General features: G+C 33.8%; 3 protein-coding genes and 2 long non-coding RNA genes across 5 annotated transcripts in view; 3 read left to right on the top strand and 2 right to left on the bottom strand.

Moving 5' to 3' along the window:
• The window catches only part of LOC144344222 (uncharacterized), an 80,577-nt gene that overhangs the window by 52,090 nt on the left and 4,802 nt on the right, over positions 1-23,685 (top strand). The window lies entirely within an intron of this gene.
• On the top strand, positions 458-2,608 carry LOC102807956 (uncharacterized). The gene is made up of 3 exons (XM_085497795.1): positions 458-667; positions 1,405-1,551; positions 1,738-2,608. Exons 1-3 carry the CDS (start codon positions 628-630, stop codon positions 2,580-2,582), a joined length of 1,032 nt encoding a protein of 343 aa, XP_085353921.1. The 5' UTR covers positions 458-627; the 3' UTR covers positions 2,583-2,608.
• LOC146746625 (uncharacterized) lies at positions 656-23,685 on the bottom strand. The gene is made up of 3 exons (XR_014929089.1): positions 23,649-23,685; positions 3,397-3,464; positions 656-1,111 (listed from the first exon to the last, which is right to left on the bottom strand). It is a non-coding gene; the product is annotated as an uncharacterized LOC146746625 (long non-coding RNA).
• On the top strand, positions 5,446-17,161 carry LOC146746627 (uncharacterized). The gene is made up of 20 exons (XM_085497794.1): positions 5,446-5,954; positions 6,546-6,742; positions 6,994-7,135; positions 7,348-8,043; positions 8,460-8,518; positions 9,014-9,211; positions 10,443-10,487; positions 10,662-10,745; positions 11,373-11,438; positions 12,250-12,347; positions 12,557-12,680; positions 12,854-12,973; positions 13,242-13,309; positions 13,908-13,947; positions 14,506-14,596; positions 15,038-15,098; positions 15,396-15,447; positions 16,083-16,180; positions 16,838-16,966; positions 17,091-17,161. Exons 4-19 carry the CDS (start codon positions 7,410-7,412, stop codon positions 16,896-16,898), a joined length of 1,899 nt encoding a protein of 632 aa, XP_085353920.1. The 5' UTR covers positions 5,446-5,954; positions 6,546-6,742; positions 6,994-7,135; positions 7,348-7,409; the 3' UTR covers positions 16,899-16,966; positions 17,091-17,161.
• On the bottom strand, positions 22,626-23,393 carry LOC146746626 (uncharacterized). The gene has a single exon (XM_085498494.1). The coding sequence runs from the start codon at positions 23,363-23,365 to the stop codon at positions 22,958-22,960; it is 408 nt and encodes a 135-aa protein (XP_085354620.1). The 5' UTR covers positions 23,366-23,393; the 3' UTR covers positions 22,626-22,957.

Raw genomic sequence — 23,685 nt, 5'->3', positions numbered from 1 at the left:
TTCTACAGTATTATTTGGTAAAAAATGTGCCAAAACATGTTTTTATTCCGTCATTTCAGTATCTATGGTCTAATAATTATTCATCTGCCCATCATATAAAAATACGACTTCTAATAGACTTATAATGTTTCATGTCATATATAATCTGAAAATTAGTCAATTCAAACAGGGATTAGGGCAGCATCTTCCAACTTACTGACAGCGAGTCATACTTTACAATCAAACAGATCTTGGTATTGTTACACATTATAAATTTAGAGAATGCTCTTGGAAGTTTAACACATTATCTGATGCAGTTTTCCTTCATTCATTCAGTATATTCAAGAATGCTTTCAGTGGGCAATATGTTAAATTTGTTAGAAAAATGGAATACAAATATTTTTATGTTTATTAAAAACAATTTTGAACCTTATCTTTTCAAAAGTCCACTGTCTTATCTCGTGTAATTTGAGTTTGTCATAATGGTAACTGTCACTTATTGTTTTAATCTCAGAGAGTATTGGTATATTTGATTGTGATGAAAATACATGGAATTCAAGATTCCAATCACTGAATATAAATGGTAAAGTGGACTGTCAACTATGCTTTGAATTTGAGCCTAAATATAAGACGAAGTTTATCACTCACATGAAGACGAGACACTGGAAACATCATATAGAATTCAAAGGTATTTTATTTTTCTTTATTCAAACAAATTTTACTCAAACGAGCATTTATAATCTCCCAGAAGAGTTGGAACATGAAGTACATGTGAAGTTTAAACTTGTTTATTCTAGGCAAGTGCAGGATAAGCCTTTGACTTGATATATTGATTGGTCTTTGTTATTAAAATAAAGTATTATTGAATGAGCAAATATAATTTTAGGATTTCCAATAAATTACAGTGAAAAACAAGCAAAATTAAACACTAAGGAGAATAAAGAATTGTATAAAGAAACAATTAAAAAATTGGTAACAAATGAACACATCTGAATATGATTATCAAAGGAATACATTCATTATAAATTAAAATATTCTATCGATTCAATGTTGATCATTCTAGGTTAGCCTTCATTAATTTCCATTATATCCAGTATACAATGCAGATATGTTGGTTTCCATACAGCTTGTTCTAAAAAATATAAAAGAATAAATAGTGTCACAAAATGTTACTAGGTCCATGATACATAGATCACTGTTAACAAAATAGAGAACTGACCACCATGAACCACTAACATCTCAGCAATGGTACCAGGTGTCTGGAATGAGTAAGCACATCTTGGTGACTAGTCATACACATCATGATTGGTCTTGTATTGTAATACATATCAATCTTCACAAGTCATAAGTGTTAACCACCTATTACTCGAATGTTTAATGCAATCTTGAAAGCAAATACAGATGACACGTATTTTTTTCCCACAGGGTTTCATATGTTGAAGTGCAACAAAAACTGTCATAATGGAATTTGCAAAGTTCATTTTCATTGTGCCTTCTGCAAAAAATCAATCAGAAGGCGAGATGATTTAATTAACCACCTGAAGAAAAAACATGCAAGAAATGTTGGGGATGGTAAGAAGCATGATATTCTGCAGTATTCCCTATTTATATATGATGTACCAATAAATGTTTTAAGACAGTATTTTCATGAATTTGACCATAATTTTAGATTCCAGTGACTGTTACTAAATACCTGACAAAAAATACATAGCAACAATTGACAGATACCGCTAAACTGAATTCATCTTGTCATAACAGAGTCCACTGGTCCAAGTGCCAAGGCAGAGTCCACTGGTCCAAGTGCCAAGGCAGAGTCCACTGGTCCAAGTGCCAAGGCAGAGTCCACTGGTCCAAGTGCCAAGGCAGAGTCCACTGGTCCAAGTGCCAAAGCAGAGCCCTCTGGTCCAAGTGCCAAAGCAGAGTCCATTGGAACAAGTGCCAAAGCAGAGTCCACTGGTCCAAGTGCCAAGGCAGAGTACACTGGTCCAAGTGCCAAGGCAGAGTCCACTGGTCCAAGTGCCAAAGCAGAGTCCACTGGAACAAGTGCCAAGGCAGAGTCCACTGGTCCAAGTGCCAAAGCAGAGCCCTCTGGTCCAAGTGCCAAGGCAGAGTCCACTGGTCCAAGAATAAAAAATGGAAGTGACCAGGACACAGGAAAAGAGGATGATGGTCATGATAACCAGAGAATTAGAGTCAAGAAAAACAAAACAAAATTCCAACAGACTGTCAAATGTAAAGTGTGTTCCCGCATAATGCAGAAAAAACACCTTTCTCGGCATTCAAGGGAGATGCATAGCAAGAGACTAACTGTGCGTCAAGAGAGACATCACAAATCAGTTTGTGTTGATAAAAAAAATGGTATTTACATGGTATCAAAGGTAATGCAAGGAACTGGCTATCCACTTCACATTCAGAAGAAAGTTGCTGGATTTCCACAAAATGTTGAATGTGAAAATCCATCCTGCAGAGCGACATTGCAGGCAGCCTCACGTGGTGATTTTCCCTCATATGAATGTGTTCATGTCCAAAGTGTCCTGTATTCAGCCTCATATCAGGCCCCACCACAGATACAGGAACTACATATAATGAGGCAACAAATGTAAAAATTATATCCACAGAAAGAAAAGAAGCATGTCAAAAAATGCAACAACTTGCTACTGAACAAGAAGTTGACCTAGTTCACCCAATGTTTTCAGATTGTGATGTGAAGAAGAGAAATTTGTATTTCTCCGTGTTTACTGGAGAAAAAAATTGGTACAGCTATTTTCAAAGGGTAGTTGTAACGTTTGACCAGATGGCCAACAAGTTTCGATGCCCTTGTTCAGCTGGGAAAGGATGCTGTCATAAAATGCTTGCAAGACTGTTTGTGTTTCAAGAATACCCAAATAGACTGCAAACTATGACAGAATCAGATGATGACATGCATGTCACAACAACACAAAACAATGAACAAGCAGAAAATAGATGCATGTATCCACCATCAGATGAACTGTTGGATATTATGATTGATTATCAACTAACAGCCAAACTGATACCTGCACAATTACCACAAGATATGATAAATCAAGATGTTTCACAAAAGAAATGTTTAATTCCAACTGAAACCATGTGCCACATATGTGATGAACCACTTACATCACCTATGGTTATATCCAACAAAGCCAAGATTATAACAATGAATGGTATAGTTTCAGGTATGTATAGAGTTATCCAAAAAGGACAGAATTTAATGAATTTGATTCACCACAATATTCATACAGATGTCTAATTGGTGTGAACCAACTTGCCTTTCATCACTTGGCTGTGGAATATTCATTCAGTCAGATGAACAAATGATAAAATCTTTTGTTGCACAAGTCTCTTATGTCTTGTTCAGAAACCACACTTGTTGTGAATATAGTCAACACGTAATTTTACCTGTTTAAAAATTAATTGCAGCTGGAGATCTGATTGCAGAAAAAAGTTATGTCCAGATATCATGTCATCTGAAAGGAGAATATCAAAGTTTCAATTTGAGATTGAGATTCATAAGGCCTGTAAAATCTGTATTAGAAGCAGTGCTTCTATTAAAATGGTACAATACAACAGAATAGCTTCTATTATTAAAGCATCTGCACATATGATAATTGGGGAATTTTGGGTTCTCAAGAATGGATGTGACTTTTATTAGGGATGCAGCTTCTAATGCAGATTTAACAGTATGTAAAATATTTAACTATGTGAATATTCAGATGATCAAGTATTTCACACGAAATTTTAAGAATGTTGGCTTTACTTTTACCATATCACATGTAGGTGTCCAAACATGTTGTAAGAAGTGCCCAAAATGTGGTGTGTTTTATAGATATCAAGAATATGCAGATGGAATCCACAACTTTAATGATAATATACTATTATCACTGCAAATGTGTATTTTTCTAAGAAACAATTTAATGGTAAGTACAAAAATTGCTCACTATGGAAGCATAATGAGATATTATGCATGTTACACAATTAAAACAAAAGGCATGTTTGTACTATGTATATACTACCGGTACATTTGATATCAGTCTCATTCTAAACAAAAATATTAGTCAAATCCATTATCACTGCACAAGCTCATGTAATTCACCTTTGCACAATAAAATTATAAGATGTTGCTTGTCTGAGTTTGGAATTAATATATAGTTCAAAAAGAATGCTTGAAACTGTTGGAAAGTGAACAAGTTTGACTTACAATATATAATATTTAGGAATAGCAATAAAACAACACTGTCAAAGTATTGATATAATAAAGGACAGTCCCATTTGTAAAGGAGCATTTTGTAATAACGACACAAATTGTATTACAAGATTTTCAGAAAAATAGACCTGATCAATTTGTAATAAATTAGTCAAATTATTTTAAGCCAATTACTGAGATCAGTATTTCAATTAAAAATTATGTTCAACAAATTATTACAATTTGCATCACAATTTATTAAAACATTGTAGCTGTATATTTATATACCGTATTATATATACCATACAATATAAAAAAATGTGTTTTTATACCACCAAGAGGGCAGTTGTGCTACATATATCATCTGTAGTTGCATTATCCAACACTAAACAAAGTTGCTAATTTTTCACAGAATATTGTTTCAATGCATCTTTCAGTCTCACTCAGCTATTGGTCGTGTAACAAAAGCATTTGAAGGCACTTGGAAGGAGAAGTTACCAGAAAGTGATATATTAAATGGATATTGTCATTTTGAGGCACTGAATGACCACTCCTATAACTACAACTGCGTTCAATGTGGATATCATCCACCAATCCTGACACTGGATTTAAATAGAAAAGTGGCTTTCCAATTGAATGGCAAGTTTATAATTGACTGTTCATGTCTTGTCACATGGAGAGATGGTGCTTTACAGGAATCTTGTCACATGGAGAGATGGTGCTTTACAGGAATCTTGTCACATGGAGAGATGGTGCTTTACAGGAATCTTGTCACATGGAGAGATGGTGCTTTACAGGAATCTTGTCACATGGAGAGATGGTGCTTTACAGGAATCTTGTCACATGGAGAGATGGTGCTTTACAGGAATCTTGTCACATGGAGAGATGGTGCTTTACAGGAATCTTGTCACATGGAGAGATGGTGCTTTACAGGAATCTTGTCACATGGAGAGATGGTGCTTTACAGGAATCTTGTCACATGGAGAGATGGTGCTTTACAGGAATCTTGTCACATGGAGAGATGGTGCTTTACAGGAATCTTGTCACATGGAGAGATGGTGCTTTACAGGAATCTTGTCACATGGAGAGATGGTGCTTTACAGGAATCTTGTCACATGGAGAGATGGTGCTTTACAGGAATCTTGTCACATGGAGAGATGGTGCTTTACAGGAATCTTGTCACATGGAGAGATGGTGCTTTACAGGAACAAGTGACCTAATGGTTGAGGTTAGCTCAGCTAACTCTGCTAAGTGTCTTCCTCAAAACAAAGGGGATAATGTTCTGTATGACTATGACTATAGTTGTTAGTGTTCTTGCCATATCACGACCATGGCAGTTTATTTGGTTGTTGCTATGGCAATAACAATTGTTATCATCTTGTTACAAATATAATGGGCCTGGAAGTTGAACCAACAATGACAAAAATATTCACTAAAACAGATCTGACAAAGGTCCACCTACGTACCAAGTATCCACGCTAGTAGTTTTCAAGTTGAAAATGCAACTGTTGACGAACGACAGACAATCAAAACCCATATGAACAGCTCTTCTCTGTCATTTTTGTCTACAACCGAGTTAACAAGAGAATATGATAATCCAGTGGGCCAATATAAATCAGTGTCAACATTATGCCAAATTTATTGAAATTTTTTTAATACTTATTAGTAAGTGAACTAGAGGTTCCAGCTAATTCTGATCAGCATGATACTGTAGATGCAGAAGAATTCTGGAAGCAAGTGACAAAAGAGATAATTGCAAGAGCATACAGCACAGGTGTGTAAAGAATAAACTACAAGACAAGTTTCTAATCAATATAATACTAAAGATTTTGCAACCAATTATTATATAATCAAACCTTGATTCATCTCATTCACATCACAATGTTTCATGCTGTCCACTTCATCAACCCTTTTAACACTCTGCTGTAGACAAGCAACCTGGCAGTGAAATAGCTCTGCTGTCCTAAAAGAACATTGTGGTAGTCAAGTCGAACAACACACATCCATAAGACTTTTTCTTCAACACTACCAGCTCAATTTGATAACCAAGTATCAAAGCAATTAAGCTGGTAGTTTTCAAGAACTTGTTGGAAATAACAAAAATGACAAATATATTCGCCAAAAATAGAGAATTGAAAATATTTGTCAGTTGAGATTCACAAAATCTGAAAATGTTAACAATTCTAATAGACAGTTTTAATGGTTTACAGTATTTTGCCCTCAATCTTCAATCTGTCAGTTAGGTCGATGATATGTGTGTTATGTCCTCCTGATCACTAACACAGTTTGGCATAGATGTATTCATTCCTAACTTGACCACACATCAGGTATAATTAAATATCTTAATTATTTCATTTTACAACAGGCAGGCAGAACCAGTACAGTGTTAAACCATCGTATACTTACTGGGCACCATGGATTGGTAAGAATACAAGAAAAAACAACATAGTTTTTAACACAGAACACAGAAAGTGTCACCGTGAAACAGATAATGGGCAAGAAGTACTAGACGGTGAAGTAATTGAGGAAGAGAGATTAACTGAACTATTACACCATTCTGAGGTAGAGAAAACAAATCAAAGTATTAAAAACCAATTAAACAACTTAGTCAAGCCCAGACAATTTTGTTATATTATTCGGTAAACCCATTTATTTGGCCACACAATGAAGAACATTAGCAATTTAAGAAATCATAATATGCAAATAATATTAATTTCGTGTAGTACCCCATAACTTGCATTCACATTATTTGAGAAATTATGCATGTATTTGTTGTCTTCAATAAATCAGTGCCATTATCTGCTTCATTAAAGAAAGAAACTCTTCGTTCACTCTGCAAAACACTCAAGGTGTCAGACAAAGGCAGTAAATCTGACTGTGTTCTCAGAATACAGCATTTATTAAAAACACGACACAAATATGACAAGATCTTCGCTCAAATATGGGGTGCATCAGGTAAGCAAAACAAAACACTACTTAACAGAATTACCTAAGAATAATATGTAACCAATAACATACAAATAATGTGGTGTTTGGTAACCCAGGTATTCTTCACCTCAGAATATGCTCCAATGTAAATGTATTTCTTGAACTATAAACTTGCTTAAGTTGAATACTGAACTCATCTGTACACAAACAATCAAGAATTTGTTTTTCTCCTTGCTTAGGAGGTGTTCTTGCAGCAACCTGTCCACACGGGATAGTATATGCAATAAAATGCCCACTAAGAATGGAAGGCCCAAGAGACTATGTGGACATTCTACTGTCCTTCAAGCATCAGCCAACTGTTTGCATTGTTGATATGGCTCATCTCATTGCTGCACATGGCAATAACCGGGAACCACAGATGTTTCATCCACATCAAGGTAGAGTCGCTGAAGCAACAGAGGAAAACATTAAATTGGGACTCGATAAAAAAATGGTAGTTCATTTTCCATGGGTGAAGGATGGTTTTTGTAGTAGTTTTGACTGTCAAACATTGATGGATAATACACTTCATCCAATAACTGGAGTAGGTACACGGTATGCAATGTTTGACAGATTCCACGAGGCCAATACAAAAAATGAAAAAGAAGTGCTGCGAAGAATTGGTAATGTGCCTGAATTGAAGGGGGTAGTTAATTCGCAGACTGCTGAACAACTTTTCAGAGACATTGGTCGCAATAGCTACTTTATGAACAGCATGAGCAGTACCACTCATGTATTTTTACAGCGCCTAATTAATGAAATTAGGAATTCAACAAGGAATTCATCAGTGATAGCGGGCATGAAAAAACAATGCAGAGAGACAGAGATCACCACAGACGATCTTGGAAGGGTCAAGTTGGGATTACCTTTTACACAATCTCAATCAGAGTTCAGTGGTAAGTGAACATCAATGTCACGAGTGCCAGCTAGAACCACTTAACTGTTGCACAGTGGGAATGTATCAACTATCATTATCAATAACAGTCATTATTTGCACTCAAATAGTGTACAAGGAAGTGTACCATAATTGTTTATAAATGACACATGAAATTAAAACCAGCAAGAGTCTACAAATTGCAAAATAAATTAATTCAGTAGCAAATCATATGGATGTGAATGAAATTGGTTAAAGCATGCCATAAATAATAAAATAATTTATCCCATCCACCATCACAGAAAGATACAATATTAAATTCATCTGCCAATCCAAACTAAATGGGTTGATTCTTAGTCACAAAATTGAGCAACTATACATACAATTTTGAATTCAGAGTTGATCAAACTATTTACCAATTTTTTTTATGACTAACAGCGTTTTCAGGTAACTCTCAAAATGAACAAACATGTAGAACAGATGCCCGTGAAGATCAGGTATGTAGACTTTTTGATGATTTAATTAAAAATTTAGTTAAAGTGTTAAAATTATACCAAGAAACATTGGACGATTCAGAAACGTCTTGTTTGTATTAAAAAAACCACACAGAAGAAAAAACAGTAGGTAGGTTTATTATTTACACTTTGTCATTTACTGTTAAAGGAATGACATGGTTGTGTACATACAATGATGGTTTATAGTTATACATATACAAAAACTATTTATGCTCTGCATATGAATAGAATGTGATGGTATACAATCTACATGAAGACAAAATTGGGTCTACTGAAATATAGGAATGGCGCAATAATGATTCACAAGACCAAAAGTGGTACAACTTTCTTAGTAGTTTAACAAACCAAGCTTATATAATATTATTCTCTCAACAATTATGAGTTACAACCACCTAATAGTTAATCAAACGGGTAATTTCTTGCTTAGCAATTGAGCAAAATAGTTACAATCATTCAAGAATAAATTTTAAATTGCAGGTACACAAACTGTGGGAAATTGAGTTATGGCTAAACAATGATATAGTGGCTGGGACACAAACATATAAAATAAGTCGATGGATGTTTAAAACTATTGATGGTGGGCCATTTTCATCAGAAGAGAAGAAACTTGCTGATATAACTGCTAAAGATGTACTCAAAGAGGATCAGTGGGCAACAGGTCATTTTTGCACACAGGTAAGTACAAATGGGGAGTACATGTATTCAAATTCCTTGCCTGTTTCTGATAATATGTAAATATATAATGGATAAACACAAACTACAAATATCAAGCCAGAAACACCAGGGCAGTGGTTATCTGACTTGAGCATCTTGACCACAATCCAATCAATGCTAAATCAAACAGATAATGATTATTACAGCAAAGTTTGTGTCCAGGTGGTTGCTGCATGCGTTTGTATTGAAACTATTTTAGTGTAGATGAACAATAATAATCATAAACAACAAATAGACTTGTATGAACATATATCATCATGAGTTGCCAGACTGTTGACAGTCTGTCAGGTCTAAATTTGTGTCAACTAAAATGATTTCAAGTAAAGTGTTTGCAAAATTCTATTTATTATGCATGCATCTGGATGACATAGTAATATTTGCATATGGGCAGAGCTCATCTGCATGGAAAGGTGAATTTATGGGATTTGAATTGTCATGCATGTGTTTGTTAATTTGATCATTTCGTGTTGATTTGTTCTGTTCACTGTCTGACAATCCATCTCCAGAAATTGGTCAGGTTCCATTTTTTTACTTCAAGGGGCAGTCCAAGTCATTCCAGTTGGGATGTACAACAAAGATGTGGTCAAAAGAAAGTTGTGATAAAATACTGCGTTTTCTTCTGTAACTTGCGATTTAGTTAGTAATTTAATGATTATATTCTATCTGTCAATCACCTCAATGTACTACAGGAGAACTTCCCTACAGTGTTGAATGACTGTGTAGAGGCCTATAACAGTCCCTCAGGCCATCGTTTGAAAATGCATTCAGCATTGCTTAAACGCATGGCACTATGTGATTAAAATCATTTTAGTTGAGCAAAAACCATTAGGATAAAGGAACTGTCAACAAACTACTGCATAGCTTAGTGAGCAGAGTGACCACTTGACAATTGGATTGATATGAATGAAGTCACAAGGTTTGAAAACCAGTCAGGCCATGAGTAAACTTAAAAGAGAACAGGAAGATTCACTTCTTCACTTTGATCATGGTAAAATAATCCTGGTCTGTCTCAACAACTTTTCAACAAGGTAAAGCATATTGTCTGAATCCCCGAACTCGGGATTTTGAGAAGATTATTAGATAATCAAGAGTTTCATCTATTCTGGGAAATAAACACTGCTCAATAAAATACTATGATGTCATAATTGTGGTTTAAGATATGTTGAACTTGATATATTTTTTTTTATAATAGATAATAATGGCTTATATAGACATTTTGATAACAGAAGCACATCAGGCAAGTCATGATAATTTACACATGTGATATTGATATACATGCACCTGTTTTGAATCTAAAAAGGACAACATTAAATAATTCCTTTTCTCACATATTTAACATGTTGTCACTGGCATACTATTGTAAATATAACCTATTGTAGAAATAATGATTCCCACTTATTCATATTTTCAGCACATGGTATGTTTTGATCCATCATTGTATCAACTGTTATCAAATGATGACATAGGTTGTATAGAACGAAACCTGAATAAAAAGGTTTGTTAATTTACTTTATACAAAAGAGCATTTAATGTAGAAAATTACACATGATTAAGTAGGATTATATAGGTCATGTATTTGACCTATATAACAAGTAACCATGACAAAGGGTAATTTCTGAATTAAGGCAACTGTAATTTGTCATCGGTATTAAGCAACCCACTTATAACCTAGCAATTGATAGCATGTATTTAATGTTGCCAAAGGTATGTGTACATACATGAAAAGTCTTTCATTTTATTTTGAGCGCTTCAGACATCATACAGAAAACTATTTAGTAAAATGAAATAAATCAAATTTTACTAACACAATGTATACCAGTACAACAGTACCTGTATCACAAGTTAAACAACCGAATTTTAACATTTTGCATTTTGAATCAAAACATTGGCTGATGTATGGGAAAGTTTGAAGAATGACAAGTTGAGAAGTGTTGAGAGGTGATTTACAGTAAACTGGCATCGGCAGTTTTAAATTTATTTATTCAGTTGTATTAATATTTTGTACATGCTTGTTATTTATTTTCATGTGAGTGCATAAATGTGATAATTACAATTTTAATTTCCTCTCTGTGAGCACTGTTCTGAGAATACTAATACAAGTGTTTAAACTTTTTCTTGGCAGGTTGATTTCAATAAGGTGAAATTTCTTTTTCTACCTATTAATGACAACAATCACTGGACTCTACTTGTAAGTAAATAAACACTGTAAAAATTGAAATGTTTAAATAGCAAGTGTTCTCACTTCTAAATTTCAGCAATACTCAGTATACAAACCCTAATGGTTACATTAAAATCATGATGGTTATCAAGGTAAATGTGGAATGGTTGTATAACGCCATTTGAAGGCCTCTATTGCATGCTTTCACAAGGAAACAAACTTGATGAAGCACACAAGTATTAACAATGCCCAAAATTGACATGACACAGCTGTTGTAAAATAGCAAACAAATCTAAATTGAGTCACCCATATTGAATCAGACCATTAAACAAATGACATTAATGTTATATAACCTGCTTATAAAGTTTGATTGCGATCAGCAATGGCACAACATTCATAAAATCAAAAAAGTCCATCTGAAAAACACGAACAAGATCAGAAAAATTAAATTATGTACATCAAATCTTGGCCAGCTAAGGTTAATTTTTTAGGGTGTCACGTCGTCATTATAAATTGTCAGAACTCTCACTATAAACATGTATTTAGGTTGACAAAATCAAACACAGAGGTGCCATATACTGATGTGTCTCCACGGTGAATTGAAGAAGGAAATCATACGTGAAGTTATCAGTTAAACTATGATGTGATTTAAGATATCTATTGATTTAAATTTGGAATTGATACTAGTTATTTTTAATGGAATGCTGATTTTGGATCCAGCTCCTTGGTTCGAAACAAAATCATTCACATACTATTACATATTAATATCCAGAATAACATTTTATATACCGGTAACATGAATTTCGCTTGAATGAGTAATTTAACACGTTTGAATTTACAGATTATGGACTTCATAACACGAGAAATCAAATACTTTGATCCATTACACCATGTAGATAAAGGGAATAAACAACAAGTAGAACATGGAAAATTAATGCAGTAAGTAATTTATATGGTGTTCAGTTTTTCAAAATGTCCTTAATTTTATTTAATTATTTACTGTTTTTAAACTCAAAACATGCCAAATAATCAAGACACTCATTTTCAAGTCTGACAAAATGTCCTAAACTGATTTTGAGACAACTGAAACCCTGCATAATGTTAATATATATTAATAACTTTCATGTGATTTTATTGTGTCGCTTCAGTAAATATTTTGAGATTCGTTCAAAGAAGCTGAATGAAGCTGTACCTGATTTTAATTGGAATGCCTATGAAGAATGGCATCCAGTACAAAATGATGGATCCAGCTGTGGTGCATACATTTGTTTGGTAAGTAACAGACATCAATACATTTATATATACTACAGAGAAAAAATATTAATAACAATATATTGGACATGATGTCTGATTTCATTTTTGAAAGTGTTTCACAATTCCTTGACCATACAAAAATATTACTTTAGCCTTGTACTCAAAATTGTGCATGCAATTCTTATTTTCAGTTTGCAAAGTGTATTACTAATGGACAAGCCATGGATTCAATGACATTTGACAGCAGCAACATCATGAGAATGAAGATTGCACTTCAACTTTTAGAGTTTTATGAAAATATGAAACAAAAGGTTAGTAGACAGACACAAAAGTAGTTGCCCATTTACTGAACACTGTTGAATATTGTCACAAGTTTGTGAAATAATGTGGCAGGTATATTTTCGCTATAAGCTGTTTATCAAATACACAGTGTAACTAAATTGGAATTATTTTAATTTTTCAAAATTGTTATTATAAACATTGTTCGTAAACGTATGCAATTCGGTAATAACTAACGACAGAAAGATCTACTAAACAAAATATAATCTGAAATACATATTGATTGAACTTTTTTTTCAGGAGATACTGATTGACAATGATACAAGCAGTGATGAGGATCTTCCACAAGTATTTCCAGAATCAAACAGGTATAAATTTTATACATATTAAAAACATGCTATTTAAATATCAAGTTTTGTTATTGAGGGATTTTTGTGGAACCAGCTGAAAATTGGCAAATTTTATGAAATACGCACAGATTTTAACGAAAAACTGTGCATTATCCCAGGGCTTCCAAGTAACAGTACATTGTTCCATTGAAATTAGAGAATTTGCATTGAATTAAACCTAAAACTAAATAGGTCTGTGCATTATCCCAGGGCTTCCAAGTAACAGTACATTGTTCTATTGAAATTAGAGAATTTGCATTGAATTAAACCTAAAACTAAATAGGTCTGTGCATTATCACAGAGCGACTGTATGCCAAATTTCACTGAAATGTGGCATGGTTCTTCAGATATTCATGCAAAAGGCACACATACATATTTACATTAGTACACAAATACACTGACTGCAAAGACTTCCAATGACTGCTTAAAATAATGTAATATTGTCAGCAGCATATTTTCCTTTCGAAAAAAACTAACTTTAATGATGTTTTAAAAAAAATTCATTTGTTGTTATGCATTTGCCAACACAATTTGGGATGAGAGCATGGTTTTACAATGTATCTTTAATTTTACGTAGACAAGAAGTTACAAAGAAAAGAAAAATAAATCACACATTGGTAAGTGGAGTTAACATTTGTGGATCATTGTGCTGTTATTACTAATTCTTACTAAACAGGGATAACAAAATATCTGCCTGATAACCAGTACAAGTTCGGTCAGAATACTATAATCCTTGAAAGTATACACGTGTATAAATTCTTGAGACTGTATTTGTTGATGATATCTTAAATAATTTTGTAATTTTTGGTCACAAATATTATTTTAAAGTTTTTGGAAACCACTGATTGCTTTGATATTTGGGTGGACTGCTATCAGATTTGTTTATTTTGTGTCAATAGTCACTACTAGTATTAGCTAGAATATGGTCAAAAATTTATCACAATCACTAAAGTGATAGACTTCCCCCAGCAACCAGAAAATAAGAGGGCTGCATCTATTTTGTTCTCAAGTTTTCCAAAGGAGAGGGATTGCAGGAAGACTATTTTACAAGTCAAATGTTCAAGTAGCCCTGAATCCAGCATTTTGAAAGGAGGCTGCACCCTTTCATGTTCAAAATAGTATACCGGTATCACATAGTTTTGAAACTAACATATTTATTTTATTTTAAATTACAGGACTCAATACTTGAAGAACACCGAATGTGTAAGAGGTCTGCGTCAACTACAAAATGTATCACACATTGTAGGAAGAAAAAGGGAACCACTGGTAAGTTAAAAACAATACAAATACAGATTGCACAAACATGGCAAAATGTTTGCAGATTACAAGGTGTACTCACTCAAGCAAAGTATTTTGCCCCACACCACATTATGTCTATTCAGTGGTTTCAGCATAAAACAAAATTCACTTAGTATTACTACAGAGATCAACTAATTTTGTATTTGTATTTGTATTTGGCTTCAAAATAACATTGGCAAGGATTAAAACCATGCTTTTTTATTTTTGTTTTTGGTGTTCCAATACTAGAAATTTGAAAGGCTTTCAAAAATGTTGCAGACAACATGACTTTAAAGATATGGTTCAGGTATAATTGCCAGTGTCTGCAGATTTAACAACGTTTAACAATTTACATGTACCTGTTGGTACATTTGTTCAACAGAATCTGTTTTGTATAACTAATCATATTTTCTACCCATTGTAATATAGAAAAACACTATGAAAAGGTGAACAAGACATTGAATGTGAAAATGGAAGAAACGGAAGAAAGGTATATTTTATGTAAACTCAATGAAATATACAACAAGTTGTACAAATCAATATGAACAGTATAAAAGACAGTTAATTAGTATGCTTATTATTATTAGTACAGTATGAAATTTGTAAGCACATAAATTATGCAATTAATATGCATGGATTTTAACCAACAACTAATCAGATCTGTGAATTGTACCAGAGCATTTATGTACCAAGTTGCATTGTACCATTATTTACTCTACATAAGGGAGACGAAGTCAAAATTTTTATTTTTCTTATAATGATATATAAAATACACTTCTGTTTTTAGTTACCCAATGTGCTTAAAAGAAAATCTGATTGAAGAATGGGACATGAATCAGGTAAGTACACAAATCCATCATAACATACAACTGTGTTTGCACCATTAGAATTATATTATACTAGTATTATGAAGAACACATCTGAAGAATCGGGGTTCAACCGCAAGGGTTTATTTTTGCTGGCTCGAGCCGGCTCAAGTCATAGGGTTCATAGAGACTAATTATGTTGTCTTGACGTCACATGCAGCCGTATATTGTGGTTGGTCCCAGAATGATTACTTGCTTTGACAAAAAAGTCTAGTTCACAAAGACTGTACCATGCTTCAAAACACTATGTGATGACATTCTGAGACCTTCCTGCTTCCAGCATACCAATTGTGTGATCAATGATTGCAAACTCATACAGAGATCAACTAGTTGAGCAAAAATGGCCAAATAATGGCTATTTTAAAGTTAAAATGCAAAAAATTCAATGTTTTTGCCAATGAAGAACTGGATTTCCATAATGCATTGTCAAATTTCATTCAAACCAGGTGAATGTAGTGAACATTTTGGTGCATTGATTAACCTCCTTTTTGTAACTCTTATTTTGTCTAAGACATCCTAGCCCTAAAGATAGTACAGTTTAACAAGTTGGCATGAAATTAATTAATTTTGCCTTCTCCCTAATTAATGTTTACCACATTCTTTTCCAGATTGGATTTCACAAGATTGACGCAATCAATGAGTGCATTAATGTTATGAAGGAAGTAGTCCTAGACAATCCAAATATACATGATAACCCATCATCAAGGTAAGAATGTTCTGTGTTGTTATATCACATAACAATTTAATATGAATACATTACAATGTACACTCAGTGGTCAGATGGCGCTTCAGTATGTTTTTGGACTCAATAAAATTTGACATATTAACATATTAATTTGTACATGACTTTGATATTAGCTAACATTGTGTATAAGGATTGGATAATTGATGCCCTTCCCTATGTTGAATACAATGCAAGGATCTGGTTAGAGAATTTGATAGTAGAAGCATCATTAAATTATATCAAGTCCAAAGTATCAAAGCATTCAGGCTTTTCAAGAAGAAGTTGAAAAAGTAAAACATTGACATGGACGACGGACACCAGACGACGACGGACAATCACTTATATGATAAACTCTGCTCGACAAAGTCAACAGCGGAGCTAAAAAAGGTTGATAGATATGAAGATATGAGAATTTAAGACTAGATAACAATTAATCACCTTGAGCATTGACTATAAAAACTCAAAAATATATTGCTACAAATACTAGTATTAGTATTTCTGCTGATTCTCATGTAAAAACACCTGTCATGCACTGACAATGTGACCTTAATTTGACACAGTATGAGCCTCATCATGGATAAACATCATTCAAAGAGATGCAGATCATTGCATTAATTAAAATAACAATTACACTTACAGGACTACACCACTCCAGGCTCTATGGCACCACCATGTAAATATTTTACTCAACCAAACATAAAAGATTGCAAAAAGGACAAGAATGTAGAGAGCCAGTATGAAACTGTACTTCGAAGAATACCAGATGAGGTAAGTAGTTAAAGCTAGTTGTAATTTGTGAGTTAATGTTTTATCACACACTGTAGTGTATTGTTTGTCAATCACTATCTACTACAATTTACATGCATATACTAACGATTCTGTTAAATTACAGATACAGAACTTCGTTCTGAAAAAGGTCATGGATTCATTTACATCACGCAAAAAACCACAACAAGTTTGCCAAGCATGGTAGGTTTAAGCAGCAAATGAAAAATGCACACTGTAAATTTTCATATGTAAAGATCTGGTGCTACATGTAGATGTATAATAATAATGAATAAAAAAGTCCCTGTTGGTTCAATAGTGAATAAATTTGAAATGAGCCAGTCCTTTTGAACAAATGACATGGTGTATAATGTATTTGATTTGATGCTTTGAGACATGGCTGTACAACAGCATATGTATGACATGTTGTATGATATCTATAAAGTTTAAAAATGAATGATCAAGGCATGTCAGAAGTAAATTAAAACAAAATTGTCACCAGTCAGCCATTTTAAAACCGGTCTAAAAACACAAAACCATGTACAATGTTCTATAATTTCCAATGTATGTTAAAAAGTATACTCAAAATCCATTCATGTACGACGAAGATCTACCCTGTATTAGAAGCCGCATTTTTTTTGAACAATTGAGAACGAAAAAAATCACAATTTCTAATTTGTGTAGATGTTCTAATAGAAACCGCATCCCCTCTGTTGCATTGTACCATTTTAATAGAAATACAAATACAAATTTTACAGTAGTTTTGAAATTGCAGAACAGCAAGATTTTTAAGAATTGTTAACATTTAAATGACTTTCATTCAGCCATCTAGAATCAAAGTGTATGATGTTTATGTGAAGGTGTGTTCAGCCAAGACATGTCCAAATACAGCTTCAGTTAAATGGACAGATATATGTACACATGTACACATAGAGGTCAATCAATAAATCCCAAATGAGGACTAATAAACAATTCATGTGTTCAAAATAACTCATGTGGTAAGCAAGAACAATCAGTAATTAAGTGTTGATATTTACTCTTACTTTGACTTCAGGGAAACTGAATACCAGATACCAAATACAATTGAGATTATTAGCAAGTCATTAATGGAGTAAGTAAGCAAAAATTTTATATATATGACATGGTATGTGAATTATAAAACAACTACAATAAAGTACACATCCATAACCTGCAGGAGTCCTTCTTTGGTCTTATATGCATTATGATCAATTAAATTTCCCAAATTTCCGGAGCCAGTGAGCATTAATTTCATTGAGCATTTTAGGTAATGATAATTTTCCAAAAACTGTCATTTGCCATTTAAATTTGCAGTGACTTCCAAGAAAATTTATTGCCACTAATAACCTCAAAATTACAATAGTTGTATAGCAGACAAAGTTGCACAGTGTATCCTGTGAGTAATAAAGAGGAATATGGTAAATAATTAGATCATCACCATCTCAACATTTTATTATAAACTACGGTAAAATTTACGTTAAATGTAATTCATTTATTTTACAATTTTTCACATAGGAAGCAACATGTTAGAAAAGAATATTATTTCCAAGTTATTCAGAAAACTTGTTTTGTATTATTGGGCATGAAATTGAGAAGCAAGATGAAGATGACAACAGTGGATGGTACTGAACAGGAAGAGTTTATTGATGTTGAAAACTAATGCCTTATTTGTTCAATTACTATTCTACATAAACATCAAGATTTGTTCATTACCTGAATTGTCACAACTGCTCTCTCCGTTTATGATTCAGGCTAAGATGATAGAATAGTAGGATACTATTCCAACTTCAGATCCTGTGCAATTAAACTTAGTTTCCCAGATTCACATGCATATTCACAACTTGATTGCCTTTTTAAGTCTATTTTTATGAATTGCACATGTGATTTTTGTTTGTCTCTTTTGATAGCAAATCCTTAACACATAACTCTATAGGATTAATAAACATGACTTTTGTTTTAAAAAAAAAGGACTTTTGTTTTAAATATTTTTTACCAAATGTTGTCATGTTCTAATTTAATACCTCACTTTTAAGAAACAACTGTTAGTTAAAAACAGACACAGTTTTATCGACTTAGAGTACCAGGGTATAAAGTCCTATTTTATGTTCAAAAGAAACAAGTTGGCTTCTGCATGTGTTAACAGGGATTTGTTTCCAGTCAACATAATAGTGTTGAACTGCAGTGATCAACATGTATATCACGTCACCATTGAAACCACTCTTACACCCTATCACCACACATTATCTAACAAGACCAAAAACAATAAAATTTGAATCTGATGTGAGCCTGCAACATTGCAGCTATGAATTGTGGTGCTTGACCATTAAGTTTTGAAAACAGTACCATCCACACAACTGTAATCATGTACCTAACTTGCAGGTAGTGAAGTTAGGTCAAAATATCTAGCATCATTCTTTCTTTAGCTTCTAGAAAACATAACCAATTGCTATACAATCTTCAACTTTAATCAGTTCAAATTATTTTATTACTTTCTCAGAGCAACCGCCAGAGGGCGCTCTATAATTAAAAAAAAAATGTAGAATATTTACTTGGTCTAATTTCAGCAGATTTTCATCAGGTTATAAATTCACTGGTTTGAGAAAGGGAATCATAGACTTCATAAAAGTTCATCCAGTCTATGAGCCACCCAAAACAGCTAAAAATTAAATCCAATTCATGTACATGTTCATTTGATGAAAGTTGAATATTAGCCACAATTTTATTTATTATAATAAACAACACCTACATACATAATTTATCACATTACAAATACTGTAAATTGATCATCATTTGGAACGTGAGGGTTAACAAAAGCAAGCTGTGGTAAAATATGCCAAATAGGACCGATACTTTGGCTATAGTATCATTGAGGCAATAAGAAGCATACATGCAAAAACAGGAACATGTTAAGTTCACAAATATTAAATGTATGCAGCTCCTTATACAAAGAGCCATTTTTATAACAAGATGATACTGTTTAAAAAAAATTATAGAAGTAGGAAGTTTTGTTTTAAAAGTGCCTGTGAAATGCCGACACAATTATGTTCTCTGGTTTTGGTTGCCCTAAAATAGACATTTAAAAAAAAAAAGAATCATCTTTAAGTAAATTTGAACAAAGTTTCTGAGTTGTAGCAGTCAACTGTTTTCGTCTTTCCCTGAAGTGAAAGTGCACTACCAAACATCAGACAAAAGGGGAAGCCATGCAAGTGCCATTCACTGAATACTATAAAAACATATAGTTATACATGTGTGTAAAATTATTATGGGAATCGTGATTTTATTGTCCAGGAATTCATAGAATATTTAAAGATCAATCCAATATCATTTCTGTATCATCATTTCTGTTGCAAAATTTTACCGAACAACTAAGTCTTCTGGCGATATTATACTGCACACCTGTGCACAATAAGTATCCCAAAAAGTGAGTGACCACTAACATACAATTGTTGGCAGGTGAAGTTGAAAACTGATTGTAAAAAAAAGTCAAGTAACATCTCAAATGAATGTTTCTACCATGAATGTGTCTTTCATTATTACACAATATCAAGCTGCCCAAACAAATGTCGCAGGAAAATCCAAATTATGAACAAGGGTTGCCCTCAGCAAAAGGGTAGTTGTGTTTCGTTGGATAAAAATCAAAATCTAATTTTACGAAAGAGGCTTACAATGATATGCAATACATGACATATTCACGTATCAGGTCATTGAATTGAATGCATAGGGGCTTGACCATCTATTCGTCTCAATACATGGACGTCTATGGGACAGACCGACTATGTCCTGGTATAGGATTTTACCCTTGCTCAAATAATCAAAATTATAAAATTAAAACAGTTTTGTAATGTAATGCAAGCATATGTCATAAAATTCAATTATCCACGGTCTGAAACCCCAAAAATCAGTCTTATTTCTGGACGATTAGCCTACATTATATATATACTGGGACAGATGACTGCCAAACTGCCAGATTTGAATTCAGCCAGCAGTAGAACTTCGGAGTTAATAGTCTGGAAGAGTTGTTGATTTCATAGTACAGACTGCCCTATATCACGGTAAAAATTAAATAATGAACGATACATGGCGGCAAGGGTAACGAATAATTTATCTATACTAAGTGTTTTATTACGATGAAATAAACTACTGTACAAAACTATTTTACTGAAATCAAGAACAAAACAGTCATGGGAGTTAATCAAAAATATATCAGTGAAGCAGATGTGTTGGCTGAGTTCGACTATAATCCCGGTAAATATTGTAAAACAAGTTTAAATAGCTGCACATCATATTAGCGATTTTGACTCAATGCATGAATTAACTGAATCTTAATTTAGCTAAAGTGTAAACAATTTCATTGTGAGAATATACTCTATTTTAAATTCTTGACATCTTGAATTAGCGAAATTACAGATTAGCAAAATTAGCTGAAATAACATGCTAGCGAAAAAGACATGTTTTACAGTAAGTACTGCCCACGTATCGACACTAAAAAATCGCCAGGCCCTGTGATTGAATGCGGTCAAATAGGGTACCAATCAATGCAATGACCGGTACCGACAGGGATCGAAATACCCTGGTGCACATAGATAATTAGCTAGTGCAAGTAAACTCAAAATATAATGTGCACGCTGTGCATGTAGAAATTAACACAACATTTTCTCATTATATTCACGAAGTCTAAATTAAGTTCAACAAAGATTGTGAGACAACTAGAAAAAATCAAATTCTTTCACAATCGCATCAATCGAGAACCCGTCAATTTTATTTAAAAGTGGTGCATTTCACAACAAGTTAGTGCAGGTAAATTTCAAATTCAACATGCACACTATGCATGCAGGAGAAAATTTCCATTTCAATCCCTGACCGATAAATATTATTACCGCCAAAGATCTACAGAGGACTCTTAATTGGTGTGCCCCCAGTGAGGGTCACATCAGTGTTTAGAAAGAAATGTCTGAAGGATCATTTTAAAATAAAAAAAATTGAAAAATGTTGGGCCTAGGTTACATCTTTGTTTTACCCCTGGAAGGGACAGAAATCAATTTGTTGCTCCACCGTGATAAATCGACTCGGCTGAATTGAAAAAAACGCAAAATTCATGTGTTAAAAAGTGAATTTCTGTCTGACGACGCGACAAAGGTTCACATACTGTTTAGGAAAACGTGCGATTACTAGTAAACAACACATCGTGTATGTAAAGCCTGGCGCACACGAGAGCTATCAGCTCAGGCAAAATTCATTCGTGGCTGTTTGCTTAAGCAAAAATCTTCCGTGTGCGCGCAACTTTACGCAAGATTTTAGTCACTCGTGGCGAAATGGTGAATATCTATTGTGTTTGATAAATTTCGCCACTCGTGGCAGAATGCTTTCCGTGTGCGGTGAAATGAAAGCTATCTGCTTACGCGTACTCGTAAGTGCGCATGCGTCGCGAATGTTTACATAACAACAAAATGGCTGCGCCCACGGACTCGGAATTTGTGAATGACGCTCTCTTAGAAGAGAGTCTTGTTGACATTTGGCCGGATTACCCTTGTCTGTATGATGTAAGGTCAAAGGATTTCAAGAATAGGGATAAGAGGAACCAAGCTGTATCTGAAATTGCAGAGAAGCTCAATAAAACAGGTATATTATGTAATTAGATAATACCGGTAATAATTTTGTGAAATTTTTACGCATCTCAATTTTTTGCAGGGTTACAAAGTAGGTTTCAAAAGCAAAATTGAGTCTCATCTCAATGTTCTTAATTTTTTTTTTCCATTTTGTTTTAATCATGAGTTAAGATTTGTTGTATTATAGCAGCCACAGCTATTCTTTGTTCAAATATCTCTTTATAATATCTTCTCATAGAAAATCAACAAAAGTTGATAGTTAATTTCATCATGTCAAAAATTAAAATTTAAAATGCACAGATGCGATATGTAGACTGAATATGTTGGGAAAAAATAAATAAAAATAAAAATCTCTACTGAACTGAAAATTTTAAAACAATTTTTTTTTCTTTGGCTTGATAATGAGATTTGATGTTCTCCCTTTACCTGTTGCAAGAAAACGTAAAGTAACAGCCAGCCTCTCACTTGCAGTAATAGAGCATCTCATTGTGGTGTCCTGTTTAGTGATAAATGGGCTGACCATTTCTAATACGTCTTGAAAAGACTGTTTATCAAGTCGGTGGTACTGACGAAATTTGTCAGGATCTTCGGCATTCAACTCCTGTATGAGGTTGCAGTAGGCTCCTTGGCTTTGCCTTCTCATAACCCATGACCTTGTCCATCTCCTGCGACATGCCGCTCTCAATCGCCGACGCCGCAAAAGCAGCAAAAGCAACAGCGATATCTCGTCATCTTCGGATGACGAATCGGTCCTCCTCCATTCCGTGGGCGCAGCCATTTTGTTGTTATGTAAACATTCGCGACGCATGCGCACTTACGAGTACGCGTAAGCAGATAGCTTTCATTTCACCGCACACGGAAAGCATTCTGCCACGAGTGGCGAAATTTATCAAACACAATAGATATTCACCATTTCGCCCCGAGTGACTAAAATCTTGCGTAAAGTTGCGCGCACACGGAAGATATTTGCTTAAGCAAACAGCCACGAATGAATTTTGCCTGAGCTGATAGCTCTCGTGTGCGCCAGGCTTTACGGGAAGAAAATAACAAGCACAACTAACCTGTCGGCCATGTTGTATAATGCAATATGGGTAATAT

The sequence above is a fragment of the Saccoglossus kowalevskii genome, chromosome 4 (assembly GCF_978046115.1).
Source record: "Saccoglossus kowalevskii chromosome 4, keSacKowa6.1, whole genome shotgun sequence".
Taxonomy (NCBI): domain Eukaryota; kingdom Metazoa; phylum Hemichordata; class Enteropneusta; family Harrimaniidae; genus Saccoglossus; species Saccoglossus kowalevskii.
This window is presented reverse-complemented; position numbering and strand designations above follow the sequence as displayed.

Bases quoted from the DNA above. Each gene is read 5' to 3' on its own strand.
- LOC146746627 (XM_085497794.1), top strand. From the start codon at position 7,410: ATGGAAGGCCCAAGAGACTATGTGGACATTCTACTGTCCTTCAAGCAT. The intron at 10,488-10,661 runs GCAAGTCATGAT...TCATATTTTCAG, and splicing joins TGATAACAGAAGCACATCAG to CACATGGTATGTTTTGATCC. The intron at 15,448-16,082 runs GTAAGTACACAA...ATTCTTTTCCAG, and splicing joins AAGAATGGGACATGAATCAG to ATTGGATTTCACAAGATTGA.
- LOC102807956 (XM_085497795.1), top strand. From the start codon at position 628: ATGAAGACGAGACACTGGAAACATCATATAGAATTCAAAG. The intron at 668-1,404 runs GTATTTTATTTT...TTTTTCCCACAG, and splicing joins ACATCATATAGAATTCAAAG to GGTTTCATATGTTGAAGTGC. The intron at 1,552-1,737 runs GTAAGAAGCATG...TTGTCATAACAG, and splicing joins TGCAAGAAATGTTGGGGATG to AGTCCACTGGTCCAAGTGCC.
- LOC146746626 (XM_085498494.1), bottom strand. From the start codon at position 23,365: ATGGCTGCGCCCACGGAATGGAGGAGGACCGATTCGTCATCCGAAGAT.